Source organism: Theropithecus gelada, chromosome 2, assembly GCF_003255815.1.
Source record: "Theropithecus gelada isolate Dixy chromosome 2, Tgel_1.0, whole genome shotgun sequence".
Taxonomy (NCBI): Eukaryota; Metazoa; Chordata; class Mammalia; order Primates; family Cercopithecidae; genus Theropithecus; species Theropithecus gelada.
In genome coordinates, this window is record NC_037669.1 from 97,753,214 (window position 1) to 97,769,737 (window position 16,524).

Consider the following 16,524-nt stretch of genomic DNA (forward strand, 5'->3'; position numbering starts at 1 on the left):
AGGAGATGCTTTTCTCCTACTCCCTCAGTACAAACCAGATCCCACATGCTTCTCTTAAAGTAAGAGTTATTTTGAATGTGAGTCTAAAATTAGTTTAATTTTGAATATAAGCAAATTTTCCTGTCCTGTTAGCTTTGGAACCAAATGAAGAACAAAATTGTATAGTACTTCCATTTCACAAAGAGGTTGTTAAACGGCTTGACCAAGGACAGAAGTAGTACTCAAACACTTGCCTGAATCCTTTGTCACCTCTTAAGACTAATTTCTTGGTATCACTTCCAAATACTTTACAATGTTTGCTAAAAACACATTTTCAAGTCTATTTTTATGAATCTTAAGCAGTAAAGCAAATCCAAACATAACAGTAATTATAGTAAACGTATATAGTTAAACATACCAACTAAAAGACATTCTCAGTGTGGGCAAGACCCATCTATTTGTTATCTACAAGAAATCCACTTTAAATATTATATAGAAAGGTTAAAAGTAAAAGGATTGAAAATGATATACCATGTAAACACTAATAAAACTGGAGTAACCATATTCATATCTAAGGCAAAGGAAACTTCAGAGCCAGGAAAGTTACTAGGAATATAAGGTGTCATTACATAATAATAAGAGTTCACTAAGAAGACAACAATCCTAAATATGTATGCACCCACCTAAGAGCCTCAAAATAAATGAAGCAAAAACTAAAAGAACTTAAAAGAGAAATACGGCCGGGCATGGTGGCTCATGCCTGTAATCCCACCACTTCTGGAGGCTGAGGCAGGTGGAATGCTTGGGCGCAGGAGTTCAAGACCAGCCTGGGCATCATGAAGAAACCCTGTCTCTACTAAAAATACAAAAAATTAGCCAAGCATGGTAGCTCACACCTGTAGTCCCAGCTACTGGGGAGGCAGAGGCACAAGAATCACTTGAACCAGGGAAGTAGAAGTAGAGGGTGCGGTGAGCCGAGATCATGCCACTGCACTCCAGCATTCCAGCCCGGGCAACAGAGCAAGACTCAGTCTCAAAAACAAAAAAAACAAAAAAAGGAGAGAAATAGATAAATCCACAATTATAGTTGCAGACTTCAATACTCTTGGTAATCAGTAAACAAGCAGAAAATCAGAAAAGATATAAAAGAACTGACCAACACTAATAGCCAACTGGATTTAACTGACATTTATAGAACACTCTACACAAAAACAGCAGAATGTACATTCTTTTCAAGTGCACGAAGAACTGAAATCATGTGTGTTCTCTAGCCATAATAGAATTAAATTAGAAGTCATTTGAGACTGTCTCAAAAAAAAAAAAGGCATCAAATCAACAATCTATGCTTCAACATTAAGAAACTAGAAAAAGAACAAAATAAAAACTGAAGCAAGCATTAGAAAGATAGAAAGAAAGAAATCAATGAAATTGAAAACAAAAATAGAAACAAAATTCAATCAGATCAAAATCCGGTTCTTTGAAAATGTAAAATAAATAAACCTCTAGTCAGACTGACAAAGGAAAAAGACAAAAGGCAAAATTATCAGTATCAGGAATGAAAAGAGACATCACTACAGACTCCACAGATATTAAAAGAGGCTGTGGCAAACAACTCTAAGCACATAAACTTGACAACTTAGATAAAATGCACCAATTTCTTATTAATAAAAACCACAGGCTGGGCGTGGTGGCTCACACCTGTAATTCTAGCACTTTGGGAGGCCAAGGCGGGCAGATCACCTGAGGTCAGGGGTTTGAGACTGGCCTGGCCAACATGGCAAAACCCCGTCTCTACTAAAAAATACAAAAATTTGCCAGGTGTGATGGCAGGTGCCTATAATCTCAGCTACTCGGGAGGCTGAGGCAGCAGAATCATCTGAACTTGGGAGGCAGAGGTTGCAGTGAGCCAAGAGTGCATTGTGTCACTGCACTCCAGCCTAGGTGACAGAGTGAGACCCCGTCTCAAAAACAAACAAACACAAACAAACAAAATTTTAAAACCCCACAAACTACCAACACTTAAGAATAGACAAAAAAAAAAAAAAAAAGACGATGTAAATATTCTTACATCTATTAAATCAAAATCTTAAATGACTAAACAAAATTATAAGGAACAATCCTGGAATCATTTCAAAAACCATCTTAATAGATTCAGAGAAAAACTCATACACAATTTAAAGACTTTTAAAATATACACCTGCATTTATTCAGTGGCTTTATAATTCAATAGTTAACTTATTTGCTATAAAATGTGCACATTTCTATGGACAGTAATTGAAAAGACATAATGTGCTGTATTCACCTGAATTTTTATCAATACTTCTTCATCTCTCATTAATGTGGACAGTGTGGCCATTCTTAAAATGATCTTTCCTTATCAAAGTAAATCAAAGATACTGTTTTGTATTTATATCAAGTGAATTATTAACTATACAAGTAGTCAAGAGTATTACTTGAGTAAATACATACTGACATATGGATTAATGGTTAAATCCTACAGGATACGATACTTCATACAAGTGAAGTGATCCTTAAAAGTTGTGTAAAATCGGCTGGGTGCAGTAGTTCATGCCTGTAATACCGGCACTTTGGGAGGCCGAGGTGGGCGGATCACTTGAGGTCAGGAGTTCGGACCAGCCTGACCAACATGGTGAAACCCCATCTCTACTAAAAATACAAAAATTAGCCAGGGGTGGTGGCGCATGCTGTAATCCCAGCTACTGGGGAGGCTGCGGCAGGAGAACTGCTTGAACCTGGGAGGTGGAGGTTGCACTGAGCCGAGATGGCGCCCCTGCACTCCAGCCTGGGTGAAAAAGTGAGACTTCGTCTCAAAAAAAAAAAAAAAAAAAAAAAAAAAGGTTGTATAAAACCCATTATTTAGTTAATATACTCAAAAAGTGCTAGTATTTTATGAGACTGAATCATATGAAATTGCCAATTATTAAATGATTAAACCTAGAACAATGTAAGCACTGCATTCCTTGTTTTGTATGATTCGGCATTCTCAAGAGTGCTAATCACATCTACCCATCTATCACAATGAATTACCTTGGATGTTGAGGACTGAGGTTCATTGAACATTTGTCAAACATTTTCTGGAGATTTTTCACAACACAGGTTATGTGCAAATCTAGGACCTCAACATTTACTAGGAAAGGAGTACTTAACATAACTACAGAAATTTTTACTTGTACTTTTCTTAAGCTTTTTAAATTTCTTTTTTTGAATTTTTTTTTAGAAACAGGATCTTGCTCTGTTGACCAAGCTGGAGTGCAGTGGTGCAATCATAGCTCATGGCAGCCTTAAATTCCTGAGCTCAAGCCATCCTTCCACCTCACACTTCCAAGTACAGGTGAGCACCACCATGCCTGGCTAACTAAAAAAAATTATATTTGTAGAGACAGGGTCTTGCTATATTATCCAGGCTGGTCTCAAACTCCTGGCTTCAAGCAATCCTCCTGCCTGAGCCTCCCCAAGTACTGGGATTACTGGTATGAGCGCCACCGTACTTTTATCTTTCAGCAATCTACTATTTTGTTTTTCTTTTCTTTTCTTTTTTTTTGAGACAGGGTCTCGCTCCGTTACCCAGGCTGACATGCAGTGGTATAATCTCTACTCACTGCAACCTTCGCTTACCAAGCTCAAGCAATCCTCCAGTCTCAGCCTCCCAAGTAGCTGGGACTACAGGCAAAAACTCAGAGAGTCACCACGCCCAGCTAATTTTTGTATTTTTTGTAGAGATGGGGTTCACCATGTTGGCCAGGCTGATCTCGAACTCCTGAGCTCAAAATGATCCACCCGCGTCTGCCTCCCAAAGTTTTGGGATTATAGGCGTGAGTCACCAAGCCTGGCCTATTTTTAATTCTTAACAAAATATAACCCTGTTATCTGACGCATGGATTCACTACAGAATAAAGATTAAAGTCCATCAAGGCTTTCTAGTAACTCTAACTTAAAAACAAAGATCAATCAAGGCTAAAAACATTAAAGAGAGAGAAGGCAACCAAATTTCTAGGATTATCTCATTCCTTTGCTCAAAACTCTTTAATATCTTCCTACCTCACTGAGTCAGTCCTACAGGCCCTTTCCTACTATTCTCTTCCCTCTTCTACTCCAGCCACACTGGGTACCTTGCTGTCCCTCAAACATGCAAGTATCGTCCTCTATTGTTTAATAACCAGGACGGATTCTGAGAAATGTGTAATTAGGCAATTTCATCATTGTGTGAACATCATGGAATGTACTCAAACGTACCTAGATGGTACGGCCTACTACACACCTAAGCTATATGGTCTATTTGCTCCTAGGCTACAAACCTGTACAGGATGTTACTCCACTGAATACCGTAGGCAACTTTAACACAATGAAGTATTTGTGTATGTAAACATAGGTAAACATTAAAAGTTACACACAAAAAAGTATTCTATATAAGACCACTGTTAAGAGACAGAAATGTCATTTGGCGCCTGACTGTATACTACTTCTCACCTCAGGGCTGTGCTGTTTCCCTCTACCACGAATGCTCTTCTTAAATATGGCTCACTTCATCTCTTTCTGATACCTGCTTAAATGTCATCTTCTCAAAATGGACTTGTCTGACCAACTTATTAAAATAGTATCCCAACTGCAAGTCACTGTTTTCTTCCTAGTTGTCTGTCTTCCCCCCAATAGAATATAAACTATAAAAGGAAGAGTGGCCTTTGTTTTATGCGCTGCTCTATCTCCAGACCCTAGAACAGTAGCAGGTTCTCATAAGAATATGCAGAACAAGATGTTGCACAGTGTATATATATGCCTCCAATTAAAACTTCTGTCACAAATAACAAAAAAACCTAAGAAAACAGTTTGAAACCCTGCACGCTCTGCTACTTAGAATAAAGTAACTATGCTCTAGAAGGAAATGTTTCATTTTCAAAAAAATACACTTTAACAAATGGCTGGACTCCCAAAAGACAAAACAGTAACGCTAAGTGCATGCATGCTGCAATTCTGCTGATACAGAATGCTCTGGTTTATCACAAAGGACGTTCATTAAGCCATTTTCCCAGGAACCACGAAATTCTAGCTAAAGATTCTTAAGGAAAAATAGAGGCAGCGTTAACATTAAAGTAGTGATATATCGTGATTAGGAAACACACATTTCCTACTAGTTGAAACTTCATAGCACCAAGCAAGATAACCGGAAATCGGATCGGAAGTGTCTGCCCCACGGAGACACCGGCAGAGAAAAAGTCCTCAAAGAACTGCACCTCCTTTTCTTGGCGCCACGCTGGCTACTAGGACTCAGTCCGGAGATGCAGGGGGCGGTGTGGGGTTTGGGAGGAAGAGGCCTGGACTGCGAGTTTGGGGTGTGCCCAGGCCACCTTCCTCTCCCACTGATTTTCTCTCAAGAGAAAATGGAAAGTTGACTGCGCCTCCTACCCGCTCCCAAAAAGGACGGGGGGAGGGTTACTGAGGGTAGACCCCTCCCCTTCGCCTAGGCAGGCCTCGGCCCCAGCAGCGCTCCCCAGTCTCCAGCTCACCCGGCTCCCGGTTGATCTCGATGTCGAAGTGGCACTGCGGCCGGTCCTGCGCCCCCATCGCGACCGAGGTGGCGGCAAGAGCTGGGAGAGAGGGGGAGGAAAGCGGTCAGGGCAGGGGCGAGGGCGGGGGCGAGGGCAGGGGCGAGGGCGGGGCTGAGACGAAGTCCGCGCCACGGTGCCTCACGCCGGCCCGTCGCAACAGCGCAGGAGGCCAAGACGAGGCCCCCTCCCGCCCCAGGCCTCGCGGCTCCCACGCAGCGCGTACGCATGCGGGCGAGCTCTTCACCTGGCTGGCCTCCAGCCTGAGCGGGTCCCAGTGAGCAGAGGAGAAAGCACTGCCACTGCAGCCAGACCCCAACGCCGCTAACGGAACGCCACCTCCTCCTCCGGGCCCGGCCTCCCAATGCCACGCTAAATCCCGCGAGAGTCGGGACAAATACCGCGAGAGTACAGGCTAGATGGGGGTGGTCAACCGGAGGTGGTGGCAGCGGGGGCGCACGCTCGGGGGCGTGTCTGGGGAGCTCTCGAGGAGCCTCCAGCCGGCCCTCCTATACCTGCGCGCTCCCTGTTTGCCCCCCGCTTTGAAGTCAGTCGCCCAATGTGAAAGCCGTGGATGCGCCTGCGCCCTCCGTCTCGTCCGGCTGTGAGCGTCTGCGGCATTTTCGAATACCGCGAGACTTCCCTGTTTCTGAGCGCTGTGAAGGAGCTGAGTGAATTGAGGCTTTGAGTTTTCGTTAGCCAAGAGGTCGTGTCACTCTGTGTTCCTGTTGGCCGGGGATGGTTATGTCCGTGTCCTACTGTTAGGTCTTTTAGGCTGAGGAATGTGTTCCTTCCCGCTTTGGCACCAGCGTCACTGGCACCGTTTCTGTTCTGTGCTTACTGGCCATTCTGCATCTTTTCTGAAGTTTCAGTTCCAGTCTTTGCGCGTTTTTAAATCTGGTTCTTCGTGTTTAACAGCTCTGGATACAAATGTTTTGTTAGATAGATATATGTATGTTCTGAATAAAAATCTTTTGTTACATAAATGATTGCGAAGTCTTTCTCCCAATCTGGGCCTGTCGTTTCATTGTTTTGAGTATGTTTTTGGCAAAGTTGTTTTTAATTCTGGTGAAGTCAATCTTTTATTGTTTGTGCTTTTTCTGTGCTAGGAAATCTCTGCCTACCTCAAGTTCGTGAAGATATTCTGTGTTCTCATATATGTTTTACATAGTCTTTTACGTGTAAGTCTATGATCTAATAGCATTAATTTTTGCTTATGTTGTCAAGTGTCACATTTTCCTATGGGGATATACAGTCGTTCCATTACCATTTGTTGAAAAGACTCTTACACATTGAATTACCTTAGCCTTGTGACCATATTTGTGTGGGTCTATTTCTGGATTTTTGTTCCAATGATCTGTGTATCAGTACCACACTATCGTTTAAGTTTTTTAACTATAAAATATACATTACATTAAAGTTGCCATTTTAACCATTTTTAAGTGTACAGTTCACTGGCATTAATTGTATTTCACACGGTTGTGCAACCCTCAGTACCGACCATCCATCCACAGAACATTTTCCATCTTGCAAAACTGAAACTCTGTATCCATTAAACAGCAACTCCCCATTTCCCTCTTTTCCCAAGTTCCTGGCAGCCACCCCTTCTACTTTCTCTCTGTAAATTTGTCTACTCTAGTATCTGCCTACTCATATTTGAGTAGAATCATACAATATTTGTTCTTTTAGGCTGGGCGCGGTGGCTCACTCCTGTAATCCCTGCATTCTGGGAGGCCTAGGCGAGTGGATCACCTGAGGTCAGGAGTTTGAGACCAGCCTGGCCAACATGATGAAACCCCATCTCTACTAAAAATACAAAAAATTAGCAGGACGTGGTGGCAGGCACCTGTAATCCCAGCTACTCAGGAGGCTGAGGCAGGAGAATCGCTTGAACCCAGAAGGCGGAGATTGCAGTGAGCCAGGATCATGCCACTGCACTCCAGCCTGGGCAACAAGAGTGAAACGCTGTCTCAAAAAAAAAAAAAAAAAAAAAAAAAAAAATTGTTCTTTTGTAACTGGGTGATTTCACTTAGCATGTCTTCCATTTCATCCATGTTGTAGCATGTCAGAACTTCCTTTTTTGAGGCTGAATAATATTCCATTGTATGTATATATCATATTTTGTCTATCCATTCATGTGTCAGTGGATATTTAGATTGCTTCTACCTTCCGGCTATTGTAAATAGTGCTGTTATGAGCGTGGGTGTACAAATACCCCTTTGAAATCTGCTTTCAATTATTTTTTGTATATGCCCAGAAATGGAATCACTGGATCATAAACTAATTCTATTTAAGATTTGTCCAGGAATTACCATACTATTTTCCATAGCTGCAGTATTTTACATTTCCATCAGCAATGCACAAAGGTTCCAATTTTTCCACATCGTCACCAACACTTGTTATTTTTTGGTTTTCTTTATTGCCATCCTAATGGATGTGAAGTGGCACACTGTTTTAATTACTCTAGTTTTATGGTAAGTTTGGAAATTGGGCTCACTAAGATTGGCTGTCCAATCTTTTGGTTTTCCTGGGCCACATTGGAAGAATTGTCTTCAGCCATACATAAAATACCCTAACACTAACGATAGCCAATGAGCTTAAAATCGCAACAAAATCTCATAATATTTCTTGAAAATTTATGAATTTGTGTTGGGCTGCACCCAAAGTTGTCCTGGGCCACATGTGGCCCATGGACGGCGGGTTGGACAAGCTTGACTTAGATCATTTCCGATCTGTTTCTGCACCTATGTCACCTTTTTCTTTTGAGACAAAGTCTCGCTCCTTCACCCAGGTTGGAGTGCAGTGGCGCGATCTTGGCTCACTGCAACCTCAGGCTCCTGAGATCAAGCGACTCCCCTGCCTCAGCCTGCAGGGTAGCTGGGAGTACAGGCACGCGCCACCACGCCCAGCTAATTTTTTTGTATTTTTAGTAGAGACAGGGTTTCACTATGTTGGCCAGGCTGGTCTCGATCTCCTGACCTCGTGGTCTGCCCGCATTGGCCTCCCAAAGTGCTGGGATTACAGGGGTGCGTCACCGTGCCCCGACACCTATGTCACCTTTTTAAAGTGCAGTCAAACCTTTGGTACTTCACACCATCACAGAAGTGCTGTGGTTTGTCAGAGCTTGCCCATCCTACCTCCCTGAGAGTCCGGTGTGTCTATTAGAGGAGCAGTCTCTAGGCTGAATTAAGAAGCTAGCGGTCTTAGATCTGATTTGCTGACAGTTAAGATTTGAACAGTATGAAATGTACATGCCTTTCTGGAGATGAAATAGTTTGATAAAGCTAACTTTCATACATGGATTCATGAAAGGAAAGGATGGAGAGCACTGCCCAGCTTTGTAATGACTGTGTTCAGGACAGCAGGCTTCAATGTAAATAGGTTTTAGAGCTCAGGAATGAGACATTTAATTTGGGATGTACTTAAAGAACTTTAATCCTGGAATTCGTTCTTATCTTGACATTCCAATAATTCTCATCTTTCTGCCACTGGTTATGTGACCTGAGACAAATCACTTTGGTCTCTCAGAAGTTTACTTTCTTCATCTCTAAAATAAATGAGATAAAATATCTCCTTTCTAAGGTCCTGCCTCTCTCAAAGATTATTTTATTCTGTCCTGTGATTTGAAATTGTATTTTAGATGATTCGAAGATAAAGTATGCAATTTGGTCTGTGCTTAAGTTGAAGAAACTACTGGGACAAGGCAGGCCTAGGGCTAGTATCAACCAAAGGGACTGACACCTCCCCCATCTCTTCCAAGAGTGGTAGAAAGTTGGTATCCAAAGAGTTTACAAACTCAGACTTAATTTGTCTATGATTTACCATGAAGGAGAACGATTGGTAGTACGAATTTTCAGGTAATTATTCTGGGTGTTTAGCCTTTTAGAGTGTGATAATGCCAGCAATTGGAGCTCCAGGGGCTAGGACTCTGGAAAACAATCAAGAATGTTAGTGGGGAAACAGACAAAATAATTTCCTAGAAAACAGAAATGATCAAAATTGACTCAAAAGAAATAGAAGTCCTGCATAAACCAATAATCACTGAAGACATTGAATTAGTAATCCTAAATCTCCAGACAACTGTGGAAGACATTTTGAGACAAATGGGAAATTTGATTATGGTCTAGATGTTAGATGAGACCAAAGAAGTATATTTAATTTTGTTAGATGTGATAATGAAATTTTGATTATGTAAGAATATGTGGTGTGGTGGTTCTCATCAGTAATGCCAGCAATTTGGGAGGCCAAGGCAGAGGATCACTTGAGCCCAGGAGCTAGAGACCAGCCCTGGCAACATAGTGAGACCCTGTCTCTGCAAAAAATTTAAATACTAGCTGGGCATGGTGGCACACACCTTTAGTCTCAACTTCTCAGGAGGCTGAGATGAGAGAATTGCTTGAGCCAGGAGTTGAAGCCTTCATTGAGCTGTAATTGTACCACTGCACACCAGCCTGGACGACAGATTTAGACCCTATCTCCACCACTGCACGCCAGCCTGGACGACAGATTTAGACCCTATCTCTAAAATGTAAAAATGAAAAAGAGAAATGTCTTTGTCCTCTTGTCCTTGTTTTTTTTGGTTGTTGTTGTTTTTTTTTTTTTTTGGAGATGGAGTCTCGCTCTGTCACCAGGCTGGAGTGCAAGGACACGATCTCAGCTCACTGCAACTTCCGCCTCCTGGGTTAAAGCGATTCCCCTGCCTCAGCCTCCAAAGTAGCTGGGACTACAGGCGTGCACCACCATGCCTGGCTAATTTTTTGTATTTTAGTAGAGACGGGGTTTCACCATGTTGGCCAGGATGGTCTTGATCTCCTGACCTTGTGATCCGCCCGCCTTGGCCTCCCAAAGTTCTGGGATTACAGGTGTGAGCCACCGCGCCCAGCCATCCTTGGTTTTTTAGAGATGCATAATGATGTATATAGGAATGAAAACACATGACATCTGGGATTTGCTTGCAAATACTTCCCCCCTCCCCCAGAGGGCCATCTTGCCCACGAATGATCAAAGGTTAGTTTTGGCGCCACATGAGTAAACAAGCTATTTAGATAAACTCCTTTACATTCCTTTGTACCTACTCTAAGTTATTTACTCAAGGTAAGGATTAGGCTACCTTCAGCCAGATCTATTACTGCAGCTTATGCAAATTCCCCCAGCCTTTCAAGAAGGTATGAGTCTATTTCTTATAACTATCTTTAATTTTTTTCCCACCAGCCTGACTGAACTCCCACAATGAGAGAGCTTGGATCTCATCAAATTCATATGAAAAAAGCACTGCAACAAACACGTCTTGTCAAATAGGGTCCTTACTTATTTAATATTGACCCTATTTGTTTGCTGATTTCATCCCTTAAATTCTGCTTTGAATCCTTGGCTCTTACTCTTTTTCTGGAAATCACCTTTGCCAAGCAGATTGGGTTTGGGTAAACATTTTTCAAATGCGATGATGTTGATGAAAGCCATATTGGCTGAGCCAGTCCGTCTGAGATTAGTGCCCTTATAAAAGAGACCCAGGGGCTAAGCCTGGCAGTTCACGCCTTTAACCCCAGCACTTTGGGAGGCCAAGGACCAAGGATAACTTGAAGCCAGGAATTCGAGACCAGCCTAGGCAGCAAAGTGAGACCTCATCTCTACAAAAAATTAAAAAATTAGCCAGGTGTAGTGGCACACACCTGTAGTCCCAGCTACTTGGGAGGCTAAGAGGGGAGGATCACTTCAGCCCAGGAGTTTGAGATTACAGTGAGCTGGGATCGCACCACTGTGCTCCAGCCTGGGCGACCGAGGGAGGCTCTGTCTCAAAAACAACAAATAAATGAGACACCCAGAAGAAGCCCCTCACCCCATCTGCCCCATGGGGTTACAATGAAAAGATGGCTGTCTGTGAACCAGGAAATGGGCTCTCAAGGACACCAAATTTGCTGGGGCCCTGATTGTGGACTTCCCAACCTTCATAGCTATAAGAAATAAAGTTCTGTTGTTTATAAGCCACCCAGCTTACAGTATTTTATTACAGCATGCAAAGGGACTAAGACAGGAAGCGATCCTAAGAAACTACATTCAGAGAGTGAGGAGGTGAAAAAAAGGATGATAACCAATGCAGGTGTGCTATTAACCAGCTACCGCAGTTGCTGATTGGAACGTAATCCTGCTGGGGAACTCTGGGAACACATACAGAAGAAACATGTCAGGATTATCCCACCTGAGGATATCTCTTGAGAGTCCCTGGTTGAGAGATGCTCCCGGGGTGATAATCATTAGGTTATTCTGGCCTGCTACACCTGGGCAAAGCAGATTTCCAGTTTTAGGAAAATATCCTCAAGAATAGAGATGCAATACAGACAGTTGGGATTCAGCTGGAGCACAGTTAGAGGAATAAAGTTCAGTTAAGTTAAAGTTCAATAAATGAAAGTGAAATGCTGATAGCTTCTGCCACAACTGGCAAGTCATTTTGTTGTTTGCAAACAAGGGAGTGCTTAGGAATGGAGAAACGCAGACGTTTTCTGACGTACAGGAAGCACTTGATAATTTCCATGTGGAATTCCTGCAGCCTCCACGTCTGGATGATCATTCAGGCATTTCTGGGCTTGCATGGTGCCCTGGTCTGTGCCAGGGTGTGAGTCTTTTTTTATCTTGCCAGTCTTAGGAGGTCCCTTATAGTAGGGCCCAGTGCCCTCCCTCCTTAATTTCCTCACAGTAGAGCCAAGCTCAGGGCCTGGTCAAATGAGGATTCACGTTATAATTGAATCGATGACCACATAGGTGAATATTACTCTATAAATGGACTCGAGAGAAAAAAAAAAAAAACAGTTGTAATGAAGGATATTTGCTTAGCTCTTGCCTCTGCCTGCATGGCTAGTTCCCTTGATGGTCATGTGTCAGGTTCCTTGCTGTTCATGTCTCAGCCGCAGTGTTACCTCCTCAGGTCATCCCTCACTCTATAATTTAGTCACACAAACACTCCTCAACATGTCATCCTGTTACAATTCTCTTTAAAGCACCTCTAATTTTTTTTTTTTTTTGAAATAGAGCCTTGCTCTGTCGCCTGGGCTGGAGTGCAATGGCGTGATCTCGGCTCACTGCAAGCTCCGCCCCCAGGGTTCACGCCATTCTCCTGCCTCAGCCTCCCAAGTACCTGGGACTACAGGCACACACTGCCAAGCCTGGCTAATTTTTTGTATTTTTAGTAGAGACCGGGTTTCACCGTTTTAGCCAGGATGGTCTCGATCTCCTGACCTCGTGATCCGCCTGCCTCGGCCTCCCAAAGTGCTGGGATTACAGACATGAGCCACCGCACCTGGCCAGCACTTATATTGAAAAAAAAAAAAAAGTATATATAGGCTGGGTGTGGTGGCTTAAGCCTGTAATTGCAGCACTTTGGGAGGCCAAGGCAGGTGGATCACTTGAGGTCAGGAGTTCAAGACCAGCCTGGCCAATATGGTGAAACCTCGTCTCTACTAAAAATACAAAAATTAGCCAGGTGTGAAGGCATGTGCCTGTAGTCCCCACTACTTGGGAGGCTGAGGTGGGAGAATTGCTTGAAGCCGGGAGGCAGAGGTTGCAGTGAGCCAAGATCATGCCACTGCACTCCAGCCTGGGTGACAGTGAGACCCAGTCTCGGGAAAATAAAATAATTAATTAATTAATTAATTTTTGGACATAGGCTCTCACTCTGTTTCTCAGGCTGGAGTGCAGTGGTGCAATCATAGCTCACTGCAGCCTTGAACTCTTAACTAGGTGAGACTGCCGGTCCCCACCACCACACTAGGCTAATTCTTCTTAAATTTTTTTTTTTTTTTTTTTTTGAGACGGAGTCTCGCTGTGTCTCCCAGGCTGGAGTGCAGTGGCGTGATCTCCTCACTGCAAGCTCCGCCTCCCGGGTTCACGCCATTCTCCCGCCTCAGCCTCCCAAGTAGCTGAGACTACAGGCGCCCGCCACCACGCCCGGCTAGTTTTTTGTATTTTTAGTAGAGACGGGGTTTCACCATGTTAGCCAGGATAGTCTCGATCTTCTGACCTCGTGATCCACCCGCCTCGGCCTCCCAAAGTGCTGGGATTACAGGCTTGAGCCACCGCGCCCGGCAAAATTTTTTTGTAGAGATAGAGTCTCTCTATGTTGCCCAGGCTGGTCTCAAACTCCTGGGTCAAGCAATCCACCCACCTCAGCCTCCCAAAGTGGTGGAATTACAGGCATGAGCCACTGTGTTTAGCTCTGCAAAGCACTTATTACTATGTGAAGCTGTCCTTATTTATACTTTATTGTCTGCCTCCCTCCCAGCAGGAATAAAGGTTCCATGAGAGCAGGGGCATTGCCTGGCTTCCTCACCATGGTGTTCTTTTTACATAGTAGTCAATCAATAAATATTTGTTGAATTACCTAAACACAACAGAAAAAACCACCTCCCCTTGGATTTAAGAAGGAAGGAGAAAGTCCTAGTGACTCAACAGAACATCCAGATTCCAGTAGGATCTTTGGGACTTTCACTGGGAACACAGATGACAGATTAACAAACTTCGTAAAATTGCTTTATTCAAATAGAATAGATTCAAAACATTATATGTATAAGAGAATAATGATAAAATGAAGACAGTATGTACCCAGCGTAAGAAATATACCTGGCCAACCAGGCACGGTGGTTAACACCTGTAATTGCAGCACTTTGAGAGACCAAGGCGCATGGGTCACCTGAGGTCAGGAGTTCAAGACCAGCCTGGCAACACCATCTCTACAAAAACACAAAAATTAGCCAGGTGTGGTGGCACGTAGCCATAGTCCCAGCTACTCAGGAGGCTGAGACAGGAGAATCGCTTGAAACTGGGAGGTGGAGGTTGCAGTGAGTCGAGATCACGCCACTGCACTCTAGCCTGGGAGAAACAGCGAAGCTCTTTCTCAAAAAAAAAAAAAAAAAAAAAAAAGAAAGAAAAGAAAAGAAAAAGAAAAAAAAGAAATATACTCAGATCACCTTCAGTAACAGAGGTATATTGCAAAGGTTTAAGGGCACATGAGATAGCACTAATCAATTCCTCTCTAGCCTTATCATTACCAGGAGTCCCGAGAGGTCAAACTGAGATGTCAAGAGGCCTCATGAGGAAGTGGAAAAATAGCTTAACATTTTGTGGAATACAGCTTGATCTCAAATTATCTGATCTCTTTGTTTTAGCTGTCATATCCTCACCTCATGAGAGTGATAGCGGCAGAAGTCACCACTCTTGCAACTCCTAAGAGGTAAGCTTGGAAACCCAAGAGAACAGGCTGAGACCCTGTGTGGGCTGTTGGGAGATCAGTTTGACCCCACAGGTTAGAGATGGGCTCAGATAGGCTGAGTAGAGGCTCAACTCTTGAAGCAGGAGGTCCTCTGAGAAGGGAAAGTGGTTAATTGAATCTGGTTACAGACTCTATTCGAGTTTGGTGTTTGTTTGGTTGGGTTTTTGTTTTTAAATCAACTTTCACAATGCTGTTGATTCCTAGGTCCTTCAAGAGGGATGGCAAATGCTTGTGCTTCAGGCTGCCTCTGAAGCAAATAGCTGGAGATGGGCTGGAGTCCAGATAGCTTGCTGGCCTGCATCAGCTTCACCAAGGTGTCTCCCCGGGGAGGGGCCCTCTGGAATGAAGGGCAGCCTGTGGCTAAAGCAGCTTGGCTGTTCTCAGAGGCTTCTGATTTGCCCTGATTCAGTCCTCTGCCTGCAGACTAAAACATCATTACAAAAGACAAAGGGAGGGGAACATAGCAGGTCACAAACCCCCTTTCCACTGGAGGAGAGCTGGGCTTGTCTTCAAGGCTGCTCCCACTCCCACGCAGGAAGCTGCTCTTAACTGCCAGGCCCCACTGACTTGCTCAGAGCCCAGCAGAGGAGCTTCTGGTGCTACCACAGACCGCCCCACCGTCCTGCCCTGCCCTGCCTGCCTCTGATATGTGCTGCAGCCAATAGAGAAGGTTCCTGCAGGGTCACATCACCTTGTGCTGGCAGCAGCCAACCTTGGGGGCCTGCTTTGCACCTTTTCACTTTATCTTCTCTGACATCTAGGGACCCACATGGCCACAAATGCTGCTTGTTAGTACAGGGGAGCTAGCTCCCCTGCAGGCAACTCCCAACCAGTGTCTCTCAGGTAGACAGTTCTAGAACATTCTAAATGCTTCTCAGAGAATCCCACAGAACTGAGCCCCTATTGCTTACTGGAGTGACCTCAGTAACACTCTTAGTGGCTTTTCCTCCCCATCTTAATCTCCCTACTGCCTTACTCATGCTTCCTGAAATCATCTCCCAAATAAAACTACCTGCTCCCAAGGCCTTGTCTCAGGCTCTGCTTTAGGGAAAACCCAAACTGAAACATCAGCCCCTGCTCACTTTCTAGCCAGTGCTAGTCTGATGGCCTCATCCCAGTGTCTACGTGTGCCAGGCTCTAGGTAAACAACTCAAGCTGCCTCATAAAGGGGACAGCTCCTATTCCACTCCAGCTGATGGCTACCCTGTGGATCTGCAAGTCCAGCATTACTAGAAATCCAGACTTTAATGGGAAATCCTCTTTTTAAAAAAAAATTATTATTTTTCTAGAGATGGAGTGTCCCTGGGTTGCCCAGGCTGGTCTCAATTCCTGGGATCAAGTGATCCTCCCACCTCAGCTTCCCAAAGTGTTGGCATTACAGGCATGAGCCATCATGCCGGCCCCTCTTATTTTTAGTTATCAACTAACTCAAAATTTAAAACACTGCATAGCCCAAACACATCTGCTGACCAGATCAGGCCCATGAGCAGCCCACTTGTGCCAGCTGGTATAGAATATGGTACCAACCCCATGAATAGTGGAGGAGGAAGACTACAAATGGGCTAAAATCACAGGATAGCAGATTGGGTGAAGGAGCAAAGAAACAAGCTCCCTCTCAGATCTGAAAGGGCCTACAAAGAGCCAGAGCTGGCTGGGCACAGTGGCTCATGCCTATAATCCCAGCACTTTGGGAGGCTGAGGCAGGTGGATCATCTGAGGTAAGGA

The 16,524-nt window shown here is 44.0% G+C and overlaps 2 protein-coding genes across 6 annotated transcripts in view; one reads left to right on the top strand and one right to left on the bottom strand.

Moving 5' to 3' along the window:
• Positions 1 to 5,949, bottom strand: part of NKTR (natural killer cell triggering receptor) — a 49,627-nt gene extending 43,678 nt beyond the window's left edge. For 2 of the 4 annotated variants that reach the window (XM_025374874.1, XM_025374873.1), the window contains exons 1-2: positions 5,788 to 5,911; positions 5,502 to 5,582 (exon numbers count right to left, since the gene is read on the bottom strand). Coding sequence is in view for 2 of the 4 variants with exons in the window: in XM_025374872.1 (XP_025230657.1) it covers positions 5,502 to 5,559 (58 nt within the window). In the remaining 2 variants the exon portion in view is untranslated. Of the gene's footprint in view, positions 1 to 5,501; positions 5,583 to 5,787 lie in introns of all 4 variants that reach the window. The other 2 variants (XM_025374872.1, XM_025374871.1) reach the window with 2 other exon arrangements.
• The window catches only part of SEC22C (SEC22 homolog C, vesicle trafficking protein), a 59,723-nt gene continuing 48,684 nt past the window's right edge, over positions 5,486 to 16,524 (top strand). Inside the window, exon 1 of one of the 2 annotated variants that reach the window (XM_025374893.1) lies at positions 5,486 to 5,606. The gene's annotated coding sequence lies outside the window, so the exon portion shown is untranslated. Of the gene's footprint in view, positions 5,607 to 6,027; positions 6,142 to 16,524 lie in introns of those variants that run through there. The other variant, XM_025374890.1, reaches the window with a different exon arrangement.